This window comes from Zonotrichia albicollis, chromosome 4 (assembly GCF_047830755.1).
Source record: "Zonotrichia albicollis isolate bZonAlb1 chromosome 4, bZonAlb1.hap1, whole genome shotgun sequence".
NCBI lineage: Eukaryota > Metazoa > Chordata > Aves > Passeriformes > Passerellidae > Zonotrichia > Zonotrichia albicollis.
The window spans coordinates 54,759,773-54,777,184 of NC_133822.1; the positions used below are offsets into that span (position 1 = coordinate 54,759,773).

Sequence of the window (17,412 nt, forward strand, 5' to 3'; positions counted from 1 at the left end):
TAAGCTTTCTAAAAGAGTTTACAGGAAAATAATTTGATTTTGATTTTTTTTTTTTCTCACTGTTTGGTGTTCTCCACAAATTCTTATTAATTCAGTCATTCTATCCAAGTGATTAACATTGCTCTCACCCTGACTGACCTGCCTTATGAGAGAGTCAATTATGCCACAGGAGTTTTGGCAGCCTTTGATACCAGAAACCAGCAGGTAGTCCTGGGATAGTTTTATGGACAAGAGAGCTCTGGTGTCCTGGGATACCATCCTACCTGGGATTTATGATGATTCTAGGCCACATGTTTTGGGATGTGCAAGACCTCCCTTGCCCTTTCTCTGCAGAGAGTGTGGTTTGGGGAATGAGTTTTTTGGTCATTAAAAGGTTTGGGTTTTCAGAATCATCATCTTGTAATCACACATAAATTAAGCATTTTCTAAATTAAGCATAAATTTGCCATTTCCTGGCTTAGGAGAAGGAAAAGTTTGATGAAGTCTACTTCACAGAAGACAAAAGCAATATGGCAGATTTAGCACATGGAGAGGTACTTTTTGACCTGTAAGTTTAGCTTTTTGATCAGTAAGTAAGGTTCTTTTGGGAGTAAGTTTAGCTATAAAGGTTGAAACACCATGAACTAGCTTGGAATTTTCAATTACTTTGATTTTCAAGTACTAATCCTGTCTCAAGACACTTTCCAATCACAGTGCCTTGGAAAATACAGTATCTATTGCTGCTGGGATCTCACTAGACACCTGTCCCTTAGGATGCCAGCTGGGAGGACGACCTGAAATAAAAAGGCTGATTTGTAAATCTCTTACAGACTGCATTCTGAGAGCAATAATTTACATCCATAATTGTGGGATCTCAGCACCTCAGGACTGAGGTGCCGAGCCACCGAGACCACCCTTGGGGGGCTCGGGAGTCCTGGAATGTTGCCAGAAGTGTCTGGTGGCTGGACTTTGATCCTACACAGGAAACGACACCTGTATGAGGATAGGAGGACTTCACCGGTGTGAATGGTGAAGGGATTAGTTAATTAGAGAGTGAGACACAGGGTTTAGGATTTATGTACAGGAGGGTTTAGAGAAGTAAGATGGAGGAATTGGGGCGTGTCCTGTCCTTCTTCTTCTTCTTCTTCTTCTCCTCCATCTTCTTTGGTGATGGTGGCACTTTTGGATTGGTCATTACTGAAAGTGCACCGGGCAATAAGAATAAATGGTATTGGGGAAAAATGATAAATATTGTACACGTAACAATGGGTATAAAGATAGGTGGCTGTCCAGAGGGCAGCACAGTGTGCTCATGGCTGACTGCTGAGCAGACCTCTGTCGGGCCGAAAGAAAATCTTTTAGATAAACAATTAATAAATATAAAAACCGAAAGAAGAACTGAAGCCTCTTCTCATTCTTTGATACGCGGGCTGCCCCAAGGCCACTCCGGGCCTTTCCAGGCCCTTCAAACAGCCGAAAACCGGACACATAATTTGTATAGCCATAATACAATAAGAAATAATAAACTTTCTGCCTCTATATACTTTTACATAATGTAAACCTGTCACAGTTTTTGCTGTTTAGAAGCTACAAATATTCTAAGAGTGTTCCTGTTTTCCACTCACATTTTGAGAAAGAATGATGGCCCCAAAGGATTAATGTCTGAGAACAGCACAGAAGCCTTACAGATTTGGAACGTTTCCTTCCAGCAGTTCACAAAAGCTTGAACTTTCTGAAGCTCACAGTATAACACTATAATCTTTGCCCAATATTGAGCATGACTACAGTACAAATACACAGCTACACCAAATATACACAGAGGACACATCAAAATAAAGCCCACAAAACATATGGCCAGGTAGACACAGCTATGAAAGTATACTGGGGGCCTAATATAGATCCACTGTGGGCCTCAGAGTTCTGTAGAACAGTAACCATAGTTAGGAAAACAGACCAAATCTGTGTTGTCCCTAAACCTTGTTCTAAAATTATGCTAATGATGACTAATCCTTGACTCTAATGAGCAATCAAACTTAAGCACAGAATCCTGAACAACATGTAGCTTTTAAGCTTTGAATAAATACACATTTCCAGGGACACAATAATCTGTATCTTGGGGAAAAAGGAAAAGAAGCAGTAAGTAATTTGGATAAGGGTAAAATATTTAATAGAAAGCTATTATTGTGGCTTTTAAATTTACCAATGATTCCTTGTTTCAGCCTGACAAATGAAATGCAAGCCCTCTCTACAGGCATTTGTCAGATGCAGATTGTAATTGGGTCCAAATCAACTAAATCACTCTAACTAAAATTAATTAAAATTGCATTGCTATTCCTAAGGAATTTCTGCAAGTAATGCAAAATGTATTGAAATTCCACACTTTTTCTGCAAAGGAAATGAGCAGTAAGAGAAGATAAAACTACACCAAAAAATATGTGCTCACTCCTAGTGTTTAATAAGAATAACCAAAAGCTTTTGACAGCACAGATAACAAATTCACACCAAACCCTCTCCTGACACATGGAATGCTCAAAGAAGACAATCCCAACAATTTGTATTATTGCTACAGCAATGTGACAATTTGCAGCTAAAGAGAAAATGGGTTTGTGTCTGTTATTTCAATGACACTTTGCAGTGTTGAATAATGATGCACCTGAACATCCTTTGGACAACTGCAAATCTCTTCATCTAGGACAAGATAGCTGACATTTGTGACACAAGAGTCACAACTTTGATTTTTGGATGTCATATGATAAGGACATCACTGTGTTGCAACGTTAAACATCAAAGCATAATTTACTGATGCAGGCTCCCAAAGAAGAAAATGGGTTTCCTTTTGGTGGTATATTCTCTACTTAAAGCAATATGCTTGGGAAAACTTCAATGTGAGAAGGTACAGGCTTGGAATACCTCAGTAAGCCAAGGGTACAAAAGTTACACATAAATGACAAAAATATGGGACAGTCCCTGGACATTTCCAGGCCTGAAATTCCTTTAAGGAAAGAAACAATAAATAAAGGGCTCTGAATTTGCTTGTGGCACAGAAAAACCCAGAAAAAAAGTTTGATAGCGAGGATACCCATATACTTCCAGGGGATTTAGCATCTTAAACTGTGCCCTTTGCTGCCACCACGTGGCCTTGCCGCAAGACACTTTTTGATATAGAAAAATGAAAGTTTCCTCCTTTCATTTATGTCTCAAATACAGCCTTTAATAAATAAGCCATGATGCTCATCTGTTACACAGCCAAAATCACTGCCTAATTTTAAGAATCTAAATGACCTAAGATAATAAATGTACACCCAAGTCCCTCACTTTTTAAAAAAGTATTCAATGGCATTTTGATAACAGATATGGCCACCAGATATTCAGTTCTGACTACAAGAACACTGACGTTACACTAGTGATCAGTGGATTAGTGCCTTACACTGTGAAGTACCTAAAAGGCAACATCACAGAAAAAAAAAAAAAAAAAAAAAGTGACTTTAAATTTAAAATGACACATTCCAATGGGTCACAAGATTTTTACTTCAAATAGTCATGCTTTCACCCAGCAGACAGCTGTACAATGTAATTCAAATACCAGCAACTCGTTCACATAATTATAGAATTGTTAACATTCGAAAAGACCTCCATGGCCATCAAATCCAACTGTTTACTGAGAACCAGTGTATTTACCACTAAAACATATCCCCAAGAGCCACACCTCTTTTGAACACTTCCAGAGGCTGTGATTCCACCACTTCCCTGGACAGTCTGTTCCAATGCTCTACGACCCATTCTGTGAAGTATTTTTTTTTCCAATATTCAACACACACCAACCTGTCACAATTTGAGGCCATTCCCTCTCATCTTGTCAGATGCCTGGGAGAAGAGATGGACCCCACCTCACTACAGCTTCCTTTCAGGTCATTGTAGATGGTGACAGGGTCCCCCCCTAAGTCTCCTTTATTACAGAATACACAAACCCGGAGCCTCTTCTCTTATGACTCCTTCACCAGCCTCATTGCCCTTCTCTGGCACCTCAACGTCTGTCTTGTAGTGAGGGGCGCAGAACTGAACACAATATTCAGCTTGTGCTCTTCCCTGCTAATTCAAGTTCCTCGTGCTACATTTTTTAAGGGATATACTCACACTATTTTAAGTTTGCTGCACTAAGACACATGTGAAATGTCTTTAAAAAGTACATTTTAAAAATCCCCAAATTTGGGCAACTGTAAAATATACCTTTTTTAGCTATGGTTATTTGACAGAGCTTTCAGGTTTCTTGAGCCCTCAAAAGGGCTTTTGCTGTAGTCATCCATGCTGCCACAATGCAGGATGTATGACTTTCCCACTTGTGTGTCAGAAAGGGATTTTCATTGATGAGACCAAACATCTGACATAAAGAAACTTGTCAGAATCCCTCTGGTGCCAGAACCCAGGGAAAGGTGATCCAGAGACATTGCAAGGAGAAAACAAAAAAAAAAGGCAGGAAAAAAAAAAAAGAACATTTTTCACTTAGTCTTGTAGACAGGAAGGCTTTCATTGCTCTTGTATTGAACGATGTGAAATCTGGGATGCCTGTGTTTCCTAGGAGCCCACAGGCTCAAAGGTCAGTTTCTCTGCACAAACACCATAACCTTCATGCAGGCAAACTCTGACCTTCATCCTGGAAACCAGGCTCTCTGGTGACAATCATTTCAGCAAGGCACGGTGGCAAAAGATACAGACAGAGCTGTTCTTTTGCACAGAAGTACAAACCACGAAGCAACTAACTTTCATAAGGATTACATTTACTCAGGAAAAAAAAATGCACTCCTTGAAACACCTCATTAGGGCAACATGGAGTAGTTGGGTTTGATAACGTTTGTTGTAGAAACCCTCTTTTCAAAAGTACTACACATTGTTCTAGCCCAGCTTTGAGAGGACTGATCCAAGAGCTCTGTTTTACTGATGATTTAAGTTCTGTTGTTTGAGACTGAAACTGTTTGCTCCATATGCTTTCTTGCTGGAATGGAGAGCCAACATGTCTATAATGAGCCCTCAGCCCACTTTGAAGAAAACCATGTAATTCCATGAGGACATTGTGGTGAACCTGCCAAAAGAATCACAACCCATCTAGAGCTGGGGCATAAGCTCCAGGAAAGAAGAGGCTTCACCCCACAGAATGCGAGAGGGCACATTGTCTGACACAGCTATTTTAGTACAAGGCTGTGCCTGTTTCCATGGATGTGGATGCTGATGGCCACCCAGTCTCTTCAGAGCAGCTAATGGAAGCTTGTAGCAGAGACAGGAAGCAGGAATGTGAACGGACAAATGAAATCTGATTTCCAGACATGAGTCAGGCTTTCAAGACTCTTAGTGCTTTGTCTAACAGCTAGCTGGTTTTAGCTTATGGAACATTAGAAAGACCAAATAAAAAACTTAACATGATGCCAATAATAGTATGACTATGTAAATAGGGAAGCCAGAAACCTGCAATGCTCCCCACTTACTAATTAGCCCACCTGTTATTGAGTATTCATATTTACCACATCATTACTGTGATTGTTTCATAAAACAGTCGATGAGTCTGCTGCTTTACCTGCCTGCCTCAAACCAATACATTCAGTCATGTCACAATCTCATGATCATCCCAGCTGGTCTGAGCTTATGCTCATTCAGTGACAGGCAGTCTGCCTCCTACTCACCTTTTGCTTTATGCCACGTTATTTATAGGACTTTGAACACTGCCCATTTTTGTTGACATGCTTAAGATCTGTACCACACCACAACCCATTACTCATCATCATTCTGTTGGTATGGCTCTGATATTCTGCTAGGAACAAGGAATTTAATTACCTGCATTGTTCTTCAACTCATAAGTTCTTTGGATTTCTTATTCCTTGCTGGGAAGTTTTCAGATGCTATCTTGCTTTTCATAAACAACGTTGCTGTGGGGTATTTCCCAATGAACTCATTTTGAACATATTAGATATGTAAAAATATAGATTTTCTCAGGAAAATTAACACATGAAAGTGCCGACATAATAGGAGAAAGCAGGCCTTAAGACAGAAAATTATTATAAAGTGGTCCATTTAAAATAATCCATATATAATAGATGGCTGTTCATGTCTCAGCCAAACACAATTTTGCTCTCTCAGAGCACCTTATGGGGAAAAAAATTAAGAATATTCTAAACAAATTGGATCAGCAAATATTATTGTACATAACCAAAGCAGAACTATATTACCCATTTAATATCCATGAGCTTCCTCAAATTTAGATATTTCAACTACTTTTAACTCTAAACTTCCTCCCCAGGCACAATGGTAATTAATGGTTAATCTTGTAAACCACTCAGCCCTAATTCAAATCAAATTTGTTTAGCTACAATTTTAATTTTTTTTAAAAAAAGCATAATATTCATTATTACTATGATTTAACAGTTGCTAACAATAGTCTAGGACTCAATTTTTTATAACTAATACTTTAATCCTCTGGGCTAATTAACCAATTAAATTACTATTCTACCTAAATTCAGAAAGCAGAGTAATAAAAAAGTTTACAGTAAAGTATATTCTAGAGTAAAAGAGAGAAAAATAAACTCTGGAACCTACCTCATATTCCCTGCCATAATGAGGATCAGGTTATAGATGTGAGAAAATATGAAGAGGAAGAGGATGGTACTGAAGAACATCGTCATCCAAGACCCATGGTCCTCTCGAAACATTTTCAGACGAAGCAACCGACCTATGGTACAACAATTATGAGACAGTGTATTTTAGTCAGTCAGTAAATACATGTTTACATCATAATAAAACCAAAATAAACTACTAAACTGCATTTCTTCCTATAGCAAATTATTCCACAGTGTGTGAGGAGGATGTACTTAGCATCATGCGGATGAAGTACCTTTCTGTAGTTCAGCATGAACAGATAATGCTACAAAATTACAAATTACTTGCAATCCAAAGGGGGGGGGAAAAGGCAACAATAACTTGTTAATATCAGTATTTTTAAGAGATGATGAGAAAGACCACAGGCCACAACAATGCATTTCAAGTGCTTAAAAAGGTTACTGATTCATACACAATTTTATTTTTCGTGTCCAAGACAGCTCTTCATGTCTGAGACAGTGTGAATTATTTGAGGTATGTCCACTGACAAATACAGTGGATACAGATGGAAGCTATCAAGTGGGAGAAAATAACAAAAAGTTTGAAATGCTCATTCAGACAGACAGGAAGATTCCAGGACTGGTATTTGTTACTGAAGATGGATAGAGAGGCAGGTTTGGAGGAACAAGTCTTGAGGACCTGGAGCAGACATGGGCTATGGGCTGAAGAGGTAGGATGTGAACTCTGGATTAAGCAGTTGGAGGATGAGAGTTCTTTGAAAAAGCTGAGGCTTTGGAATGATGTGGAAACCATGAGGCAAGAGAAGTGTCAGGTCCATAGAGGGGGGCTGAATGAAGCTCTACAATGGGACAAGAGCAACAGAGGTCCACAGTCCAGTCCAGTAGTAGGGTAGCAACAATGTTTCTGTGAGTGAAGAAAGATGAAGAAAGGGAAAGTGCAAACACACATATACATGCCCCAAGCCCCTGTACTCTTCTACATTTTCACTGCTGGAAACCATGACAGCCCCTGGCCTGGCTAGAGTGAGGGTGTCCCATAAGTCTGTCCTTCCCTAAAGAGCAACCTGAGGCTGCTAGGGCAATGACATATTATCCTGACTTACTGAGAGGAGGGGCTTAATGATAAAAGGTATTTCCCTTGCAGTTTGAATCCTGCTCTCTGAACAGCTGCCACTGCATATGGAATACTACCAACACCTTGGATAATAAGCAGTACTCGCAAAATAGAGTTGTGATTTCAGGAGGTCCAGATTAATGGAGAGAAAGAACACAGCCTGGAATCTAGACTTCTGTAAAACAGATAACTTCAACTTTTCTAAACCAGGTAAGAGGAAAGATTTAATAAATATTCATTGCACCTGTACCCTCCAAAGCAATGCTTTTTCCTATTTAGTTATTACACACTGATTAATACTTACTAATGTGTATAAATATCATATTCTTAAAATATTTTCATAAATACTGTCTTCAGTAGGCAAATTTTTCCACTTTAACTTTCCTTCTACTGTAGCTTGTGTTTGCCATATGCAACTTCATTAACTCTCAAGCAGGGTTCATCAACATCATTTTTTAATGAAAGAAATAGTACTTTAATCACAACACTGATACGTAAAAATGAAAGGAATTGAATATTTGCACAATCTTCTTACCTAACTGCATACAAATGTCAAAGCTGTTACTTATTGCTCCCACCGTACCAGTAAGTATAACATGCTAAATGCACTTAAACTAAAATATGTTAAATGATCCACATAATGCTCAAATTGTTTTATACATCCTTTCACATCAATTCAGTTGAAATAAAAATGGGTGATCAGATGATTGCCTAACAGGTAAGTTGTTAAACTAAAAATTGCAAATAATGCTTATTGGTTTTATAACAAAAACTAGGAGTCTGTATAATGCTTTGTTCTTATAAAAAGGTTACACTTTTGAAACACACATAACAGAAATATTATGGGGTGTGAATGGTCGGAAATTTGGAAAACCTACCTAGTAATTGGAATAGACTTGTACTAGATTCAAGTACAATTCAAAACAGCCCTACAAAAATTCTCAGAGTAATTCCAGAAAAATAAAACAGTTCATGCAAAATTAGGGCCTTTACCATAAAGAATAGCAAACAAAAAGTAGCAAGGGGAAAAGAGAGTAGATAAGGAATAATAATACATAAAATAAGCTTTTGACTCGCTTTCTTTTTTTGATTTTTGTTTTTTGGTTTTGTTTTTTTTTTTACTTCAGGGAAAATTTGTTGCTTATTTGAACTTGTTAAAAATGTAAAATAAACTCTGACAGGTATGACAGAGAAGAACATGGTTATTAGGATATATTTACACATAAAAAATTATATACTTAAAAAACCCCAAATAAATGTCTTAAGCCTAACTGACCTTTGCAAATGCAAGTTAAATGACATATGAATGACCACCAGTGATAAACTGTGAATTAACTATATACAAAAATCAAGACTGTAATATCATAATGTTTCCTAGCTCCACCAGAAGCTTCCTCAAAATGTAGTTTCTTAATGTAAACAGGTCTTTTTTTCTGCTCCAAGGCTTTGGAGAGCACATCAACTGGGGGGAACACAGGGTAGCAGAGATGTCAGCATTTAGGGTCCTACAACAAACCAGGCAGTAACCAACCAGTATTTTTTTTCCAGTCCAAGAGAAAAGACAACTCAATAGGCAGATACAAAAAATTGAATCAAACAGGTCACTTTTTATAAAACTCAAGTTTTTCCAGTATCTTTTGATCCACAGCCCTTAAGACAGTTGCACTCATTAAACTGCAGAAGCAGAAACAAGAGAAACAGTAAGTTCTTACCCATGCATTTAGCATGCTTTATTGTCTTAATTATGAGTGATGGAAACCATAAACTTCAACCATTTCCTGGGCATATTTGTAATATTCTAATAACAAGCTCTTCATTGAATCAGATATATTACTTTAATTCTGGATGCACCATCAAGGGATTGCTCTTTCTGCCTACTCAGTGCTCCAGGTCATCTTCATCTATGACTGAAACTGTTTAACTGAAAAATTAACCTCAATAAATGGGAAGTATTTTTTAACCTTGAAAACCAATTCTACTTTTATCAAAGTTTGACAAGTCTGGTTTTAGCCAGTAGTAATGACAACATATGCCACGGTGCTGTTGCTCATTCCACCCCAATACAATATGCATATATGTGTTGGCTGGCTTTGCTTAAGAATATATGGACTTAGCAGTGAATGCTGTAATGTTCAGAAAAAGAAAGTTTTCTTAAAATACAGATGCAAAATTTTGGATTCAAACTGTGAAGACAATCTAGTCATATCCTGTAGCTTTAGTTATGCCATTGGTGCTAAGACAGTAGACAAAAAACTTGCAATTGTCTGATATAAAAAAATGTCACTTTTGAAAATTATTACAGCACATATCTTCTGGACATCAGGGTAGCTCCAATGGCTTCAGCATAGAGCAGGGCATGCTGCCTGTCCTCCTGTATGCAGTCAGACTGCATCTGTGATTGTATAGGCTTTAAATTCTTCTGATGGAAGACCAAGAGATCCTGGAATAGCACCAAATGGGGGGGATCAAACCCCTTGTGTTTTCCTCTTGCTTATTAAGTTATCTCAGGAAAGGTTCTTTTTATCTCTCCACCTGTACCTCTGTGTCCACCCTCAAAGTCACTCACTTCAGTTGCAAAGCAGAGCTTCAAGAACGAAGTCTTATTTATGGTCTCTAAGCTCTACTACAATACAAAGAATTATCAGGAGAAAGCAAAAAATATTTCAGAAAATTCAAACAGGAATCCCAAGGTAGACATGGGGGAAATGCCTACACAAACAGACATATTTTCTAATGACTCTCTGAGCTCCAAATGCACCTTACACAGCTGGGCAGCTCCATCCCCTTCAGCTACAAAACCAGCTTCACACAGTTCAGTCCTGAGTGCAGCCCAGCAAACGGAAGGTGATGAAGGAAATAGGGAGTTTGTTTTGTTTAAGTCTGTGACTGCCCTAACACAGTTACGAGGCTGCACAACCAGACTTTATATGGCCAACTTGGAGGAAAGCTGAGCGGGTGGTATTGGCACAGCTGTTTGCCTCCCTCCATCTAGACCTACCTATTGCCCTTGGCCAGAGGCTCAATAAGACTGGGAACCTGGCATTACAATTCCCTGGTGCAGCTATGGCCATACTGTCTGTAGCCAGTTTAGGACTTACTTATACTGCCATTTGTAAGGACTGAAAAGGAAAGCAGAGAGGTAGGAAATGCCATTTAGTTCCAAGAACACACAAACTCTAGCCAAGAGGGTTTTAGGAAAATATAAATTTCCTATACCTATTCAAACTACTTTTAATTGAACATATCATGAGAAAACGTTACTTAACTATCTTTCCCATTTTAAAGAATTTACAGGGATATCTTATAAATGTCACAAGAAAACAATTACACAGTTTGTGTAATTTTTTATATTCACAAATGCTAAGAAGCAGGGAAAGTATAGCTACCTTAGGTTAAGGTCCAGTGCTTCCATACTTAAAAAAATACATTTATAGAACAAACACTCCCCATCTGTGAAATACACTATGAGTAGAACAGATGGTTTTCTATCTACATAATTTCCTGGAAAGTTATTTGACTGCCTTTGTTGCTGAGCTTCTAGAAAAACCACTTTCCTTCCTAATTTTGTTGAGTACAGTCTAAACCACCTTTTTGTCCGGTAACTGAGTGGACCATAAATTTGCAAAGCACTATAATGCAGTTTTTATTTAGCAGGTCTTCACTGCAGCTTCTGTTTGTTATAGTTTGACCCATGTATGTGAACACACCTTTGGAAAAGTATGTATTAAGCTTAACACAAAAGCAAAGCATTACCTTAGGAAAAAATCCACTATTGCCAACTCAGTGGTTGAAAATGTTCCAAAATTTTCAATAAGTCAATAACATTCTGAAAAGGTCCTTTCTTCCACTCAAAATATGGCCTGTACTGATGAAAATTTTATTCTGTCATCCTATCAAGCATTGGAGTGGACTCTGATCTATAAATTGCTGTTTGGATGATCCTCATAAAAAGCTTCTACTTGGACAGGACTCACAGTCTGGCATCATTTGGAAATTTGCTAGAAACATAACAAACTGCAATTGGTAACAGCTCATTCTGACAGAATATTCCAGCCTTTGATTTTATTAGGAGAAAAAAATCATTAGAATTAAGCATAAGACTTAATAAGCAGTAAAAACTTGCTTTGAAAAAAATACACTGCAGATCTAAATTCCACATATTCCATAATGGGAATTTATACAAAGTAGGCCATAAAGTTAGATGAAAAGAATATTCTCTAATGCTACCAAAGCACAGTCTTTTAATTCTGGATAAATATTTACAGAAGAAAATAAAAGAAAAAGGTTTAAAAAAGCACCTTGTGTAGCCCTTTAGATTGAAAAGCTTCTGTGGCCTTCACTAAAAGCAGAATTCTATCCTCATTTGTTTTGATGCTGTTTTGTGATCTCAGTCACAGCTCAGTGCACAGCTGCCCACATGAAGCTTGTCCCTCGGCCCCATATGGATGCTCAAGGCAATCAAAGCAATGATGGAATGAGCATTGGCAATTACTGTCCTTCTGTCACCTCCTCTGCTTTTTCCAAAGATAGATTAGTGGCCAAGGGACACTGCTCTCACTTGAGAGTGCACACTTTTTTTCTCATATCCATCGTACACTACAGTAAATAGCAAAGAGGAAAGTACATAAAGCTTCTCATATAAGTTCATGAAGATCTGCTTGTGCGGGTGTTGTAGAGTAAGCTGTGTTACCTACTTGGAGTTTACATTTCTTTCAGATAGAGGAGAGAGTTTGTACATTATACTATGTTCTGAATTCTTTTGCCTGTTCAAACACACTGAATTTAACTTAAAATTTTTGAATTTTAAATGCAATGCATCCAACTCTGTTTTTATTTTAAAGGTTGTTGGTCTCTCTTTTCCCTTCAGGTGTACCCCATGGACAGATGACGAATGGCACATGCATTATTTTAATTTGCAACAGAAATCCTAAGCTGGAGTGGTACTGTTATTTGCTGATTCTGGTTTGCCTTTTCACTTTATTAGCAGGATTTCTAGGCAATGTGCTTGCACTACGACACTATGTTTACTGCATGAAGACATGGACTACCAATACCATATTTCTCTTTAATTTGGCACTGTGTGACTTTACCTGGACTCTTGTGGCACCTTTTTCAGTATATTATAATATCCAGAAGTTTGCTATCTATTTCAGTCCAGAGTTTTATCACATCATAGCAGTACTTTTTAGTATTAATATCTATGGAAGTGTGTATTTCCTGACACTCATCAGTTTTGACAGATACATAGGTGCTGTTCATCCCATCAGCTCATTGACATGGTGGGACAAAGAAAAGGCTGTGTTTTGCACCATCGGGGTTTGGATCTTCATAGCGATTGCATCGGGGCCTGAGATTTACTACACATTTGCATCTAGAAGACAGCAGAGCCTCACGGATCACTTGGATAGCACTGAAGAACCTATACAATTTTTCGTGCCATTCACATGCTCCAAAATTATCCTGAGATTCCTAATTCCAGCCACAGTCATCTTTACATGCTACATGTTGACTCTCAAAGCGTTACTGCAATTCAGTAAACGCCAGCAAAGAAGGAACAGATTTGTTAGGCCTCTCTTACTGATTTCAGCTGCTATGGTTGTGTTCGCTGTTTCTTTCATACCTTACCATGTCATGATGATGGTGATACTAATTTACAGAATTAGTTGTCAATCACCCTGTGGGAACATGGGCACATTAAGTGCCATTTACAAAGTCACAGAGATCATCTGCAGCATCAACAGTTGCCTTGACCCAATCATTTTTACATTAGCAAATAAGACATTCTATGAAAGAATTAAAAGTATAAAATGTCATCCCAAATGCTGTTGTCTGACAGGAAGGGTAAGGGAAATCACTCTGTCCCTGAGAACTATGACTTAAACTCCAGTGTACAAAGACTTGTATTTCCAGCTGCTCATGTGGCTTTGTGTCATCAGACCTATTTCATATTTGGTCGCCCACATTGTACAGATATCTCTTGAATAAGCAAGAATACACAGAAATGCAGAGTAAAACTTGACAAGAAATACTAGCAGCTCCTAGCTTTACAGAATTGACATTTTAAATATTGTTGTCATACTCTAATTTATTGTGAAATAATACTTCTATCTGTATGTACATGCAATATGGAATTAAAAATGATTAAAAGTTCTAAGTAGCTCCTTTAATTCTGGGAGAGAAAAATACAGCAAGATTAAGGGCAGACAGTGTTGAGGAGCCTCCTTACAGTTTCTGTGAATTATTTCTTCATCAGTTTGTAAGTGCCGCTGTGATTGTGATTATGCAATTAATAACTGTCAGAATGCTTACAGCTGAACTGCTTGAGCATTTGCAGAAAGCTTTCTACAAGTACTTCATTTTAATGCTGCTTTCTCTGGAGTTCCACTGGCAGGGGAACCTCATTAACCCAGGAAAGTACAGCACATTTCCAAAAACAAACAAAAAATAGTAAGATAAAGTCCCTGAGGATAGTCAGAGCCACAGTGAATCTGCTCATGAAACAATCAAGCATGGATTAGAGAGCTGTGCTAAGCCTTCTCCCAGGCAGCAGGGGTTCCCTGCAAACCCAGGCAACCGCAGTTGTTTGTTATTAGTGCTCTGCTTCAGGGCAGCCACTTGTTCTGCCACGAACTCTGAACTCCTCAGCAGGGAGAAGTCTCCACTGGAAAAGCCCTGAAATGCAAGAAGGGTAAGAGATGCCACTACACAGAATGCTTCTTCTCCTGTTCCTTTGGGGTCTTAGCATCACAGTTTCAGGACGGTCCAAGATAATTAGACTACAATGCATTTTAGTCATTCAACCAGCACAACAGTCATCAGAACATCCACCTTCAAGAGTAATTAAATATATGTTCTTTCACATCACACTGTACAGGCAAAATAATCATGTTCCAGTAATCAGCCACCTGCTGACTTGTTTTTGTGCCAAGTTCCACACATTACCTTGTTAATTATGAAAGCCCATGTATCAGTGAGCACATTAACTTTACTTTCAAAGTTACTGATGACAAAATAGATTTTAATATACTTTGTACAGTCTTAATTCTTTAATTTCCACTGTTTTAAATATAATTTTCTCCTTGTATGTATTATAAAATTATTCTATTCTATATGGGTATTCAATGTCTCTTGTTCTGTTTCAATTGTATTGACTAAATATACAAAAATAAAATCTAGAATTTTTTTTAGTTATCTGTAACTGTGATAAGAAAAGAATCCAGTTCTGATAATCTGAAACACTTTACAAGTGTTGGGATATACTATTACTCTCACAAAATATCACAGGAAAATTGCATGCCTATGTGTACTTCATTCTAAGTACTGCTTCTTTCCTTTGATAATTCTCAATATTTCAATTTTTCTTACTTTAAAAGAAAAATATTCTTTTTTTTTAATATAATTGTCTATTGGAAACATGCCTCCATTTCTGCTTGCCTCCGCTGTCTGTGTCCACAAGTTCCATAAAGCTCATTAATGATCTATCAATAAAGCCATCTGTAACAGAGGTCCCAAGATGCTCACACACGTAAGAGAAAAAGGGGAGAAAAAAGAGAGTAACAACCTCACGCTTCTAGAAAAATTAGTCTCAACCAACGCTGAATAATGAAGATCAGAAGGAAAAAAGCAAGTAAGGGCATTGCTACAAAACACATCGGTGCCACGGTGCCTCTGCTGGCTGTTCTCCCAGCCTGGACATCTCATACAACACGCTGAGTCTAAAAGCACTGCATAATCTTTAAAAAATCCTTCCATCTCTCACCCCAAGATATTCCTGTTTCTCATGATACTCAGCAGTGAATATACTCTAGTAGCTGATAAGGGTTCTAGACATTTGTTTTCCTGATTATAAATGGTTATATAATCAATTAAACACTTTTTAAAAGCATTTTTGTTCAACTAGGCTGATTTAATGCTCATGTTGCCCTGATTGAAACCAAAGGTTTTCTGCAAAGTAAGAGTTAAAAGGCACAAGGCATCTGTTCATGTTTACTTGCTTGTAATTTCACTTTGAAATACATGCTCCTAAAATGTTTTATTATAATATTACCTGGATAGAACGACATAAACAAATAAAATTATATGTTTATTCCATTTTGCTACAATAAGTGAACAATAAACTAAGCAGCCAAGAGCCAAAGTAAACACCTTCTACTATGAAAAATATGTTGCAATATTGGTTTCTCACTGATCTTTGTTTGGATTAAATCTGAGGCCATGGTATCCAGTTAAATACGTAACTATTATGAGTTTGAACACATTATAGCATATTGTAATAATGTATTAGCCTACAAAACAGACTGCAAGGTCTAGGTAGCTTTTGTGTACCCTATCTAGACATTCTAACATCATAATACATTCAATGAACACAAGAGAGACCATGGCCTGAAAGATTTGACCTTTTATGTACATGGTCAGCTATTGTCAGAAAAGCAACTTTCTCATTTACTATTGTACATTTAGCATGGTTTTGTAAGCAAAAATTATTAAACCACAAATCTCTACATTGAAGAGATAAATTTTGCTACAAATTTCCCAAAGTTGCTAAGGAAAGCATCTTTATATTCTCTATTTCTCTTTGCAATACTTTACTTGTTAGAATAAAAATGTTCAGATGTTGCTTAAAGTTTGGTTTTCTCTTCAATATACATAAATGAGTGTATTCCAGTATCAAAGTTTTTCTTTGCCACGCCTCAGAATCACCTCACTTGGCAAAAAAACTATAACAATACCACAATGGTATTAAAATACTTCACTACTGTATATTGCTTTAATCTGTGGAAGTCAAATCTCTTTAGACACAAGAAAAAATATGGCTAGACTGGAGAAACCACAGCCAAGGCAGGTGATATGGCTAAGTCCATCCTCTGCCTCATAAAGAAATGTAACTTTTCTGCTCTTTCTTTAGAGAGACATCCAAGACTCGGAGGGGCCAAGTCTCCTTGGAGTCTGCAATCAAGAGATCATGGGGTGTGCTGGCCTCCTGCAGGGATCTATCAAACCTACAGCCCTCCCAAGTTCTTTTCAGGACTTCAGCTTGGCACTTACCAGCTTGGTCCCTTCCAGCTCACATGACTCAGCACAGATGGGGCTTCCTCCAGCTGGGAAAGGTGAACCCTAATCTGGGAGCACTGCAGCTCTCAGCTTCTGCAGTCTAAGGTAAAATGCAGCCTAATGTCACAAAAGGTAACAGCCAAGGTCTCAGCTACTGACCCAGCTGGAAAACGGATGTCCTCACACAGAACATTGTGTGCTAAGACGAAGGGAGCTCAGGATCTCGGGTTTCCCACCAGTTCAGCCAACACCGGTCAGAAGACTGATGTCTGTAGCCAGATGTCTTTCCATTGGGCTTCCTGTGCAGCCTGTCTTACCTGTTTTTGGTGGTCTCAAGGGCCTAATCTCAACTAATCTGTGTGAGTGCACACTGGTGAAATGCATAGCCCTCTGCCTTCCTTAGAGAAAGAAATGCCATTTTAGAAATCCCACATAGCCTTTAAGGATTTCTTGCTATTTCTCAAAGAAGGAAAGAACAGAATTTTTCATAAGAATGCACATTCATCTTTGAATACCAAAACGAGAAGAGGAGGATTGACTTTTGCTGCTACAAGGAAAGAGCTGACACTTTCTTTTCCTAATGGATTTGCCAAAGGCAGGAAAGAGCCGGGTGGTGATGGTCAGTGCCATCTGCCATAGCAAACCTTGCAGGAGGGTCCTGAAGGC

At 38.1% G+C, this 17,412-nt stretch overlaps 2 protein-coding genes across 5 annotated transcripts in view; one reads left to right on the top strand and one right to left on the bottom strand.

Moving 5' to 3' along the window:
* TMEM117 (transmembrane protein 117) overlaps window positions 1-17,412 on the bottom strand; it is a 187,887-nt gene that overhangs the window by 155,452 nt on the left and 15,023 nt on the right. For all 4 annotated transcript variants that reach the window (XM_074539828.1, XM_074539826.1, XM_074539827.1 and 1 more), the window contains one exon: window positions 6,562-6,694. In XM_074539828.1, coding sequence (XP_074395929.1) covers window positions 6,562-6,694 — 133 coding nt within the window. The remainder of the gene's footprint in view (window positions 1-6,561; window positions 6,695-17,412) is intronic.
* Window positions 7,836-13,904, top strand: LOC141728928 (P2Y purinoceptor 1-like). The gene is made up of 2 exons (XM_074540231.1): window positions 7,836-7,905; window positions 12,563-13,904. The coding sequence occupies exons 1-2, from the start codon at window positions 7,836-7,838 to the stop codon at window positions 13,573-13,575; spliced, it is 1,083 nt and encodes a 360-aa protein (XP_074396332.1). The 3' UTR covers window positions 13,576-13,904.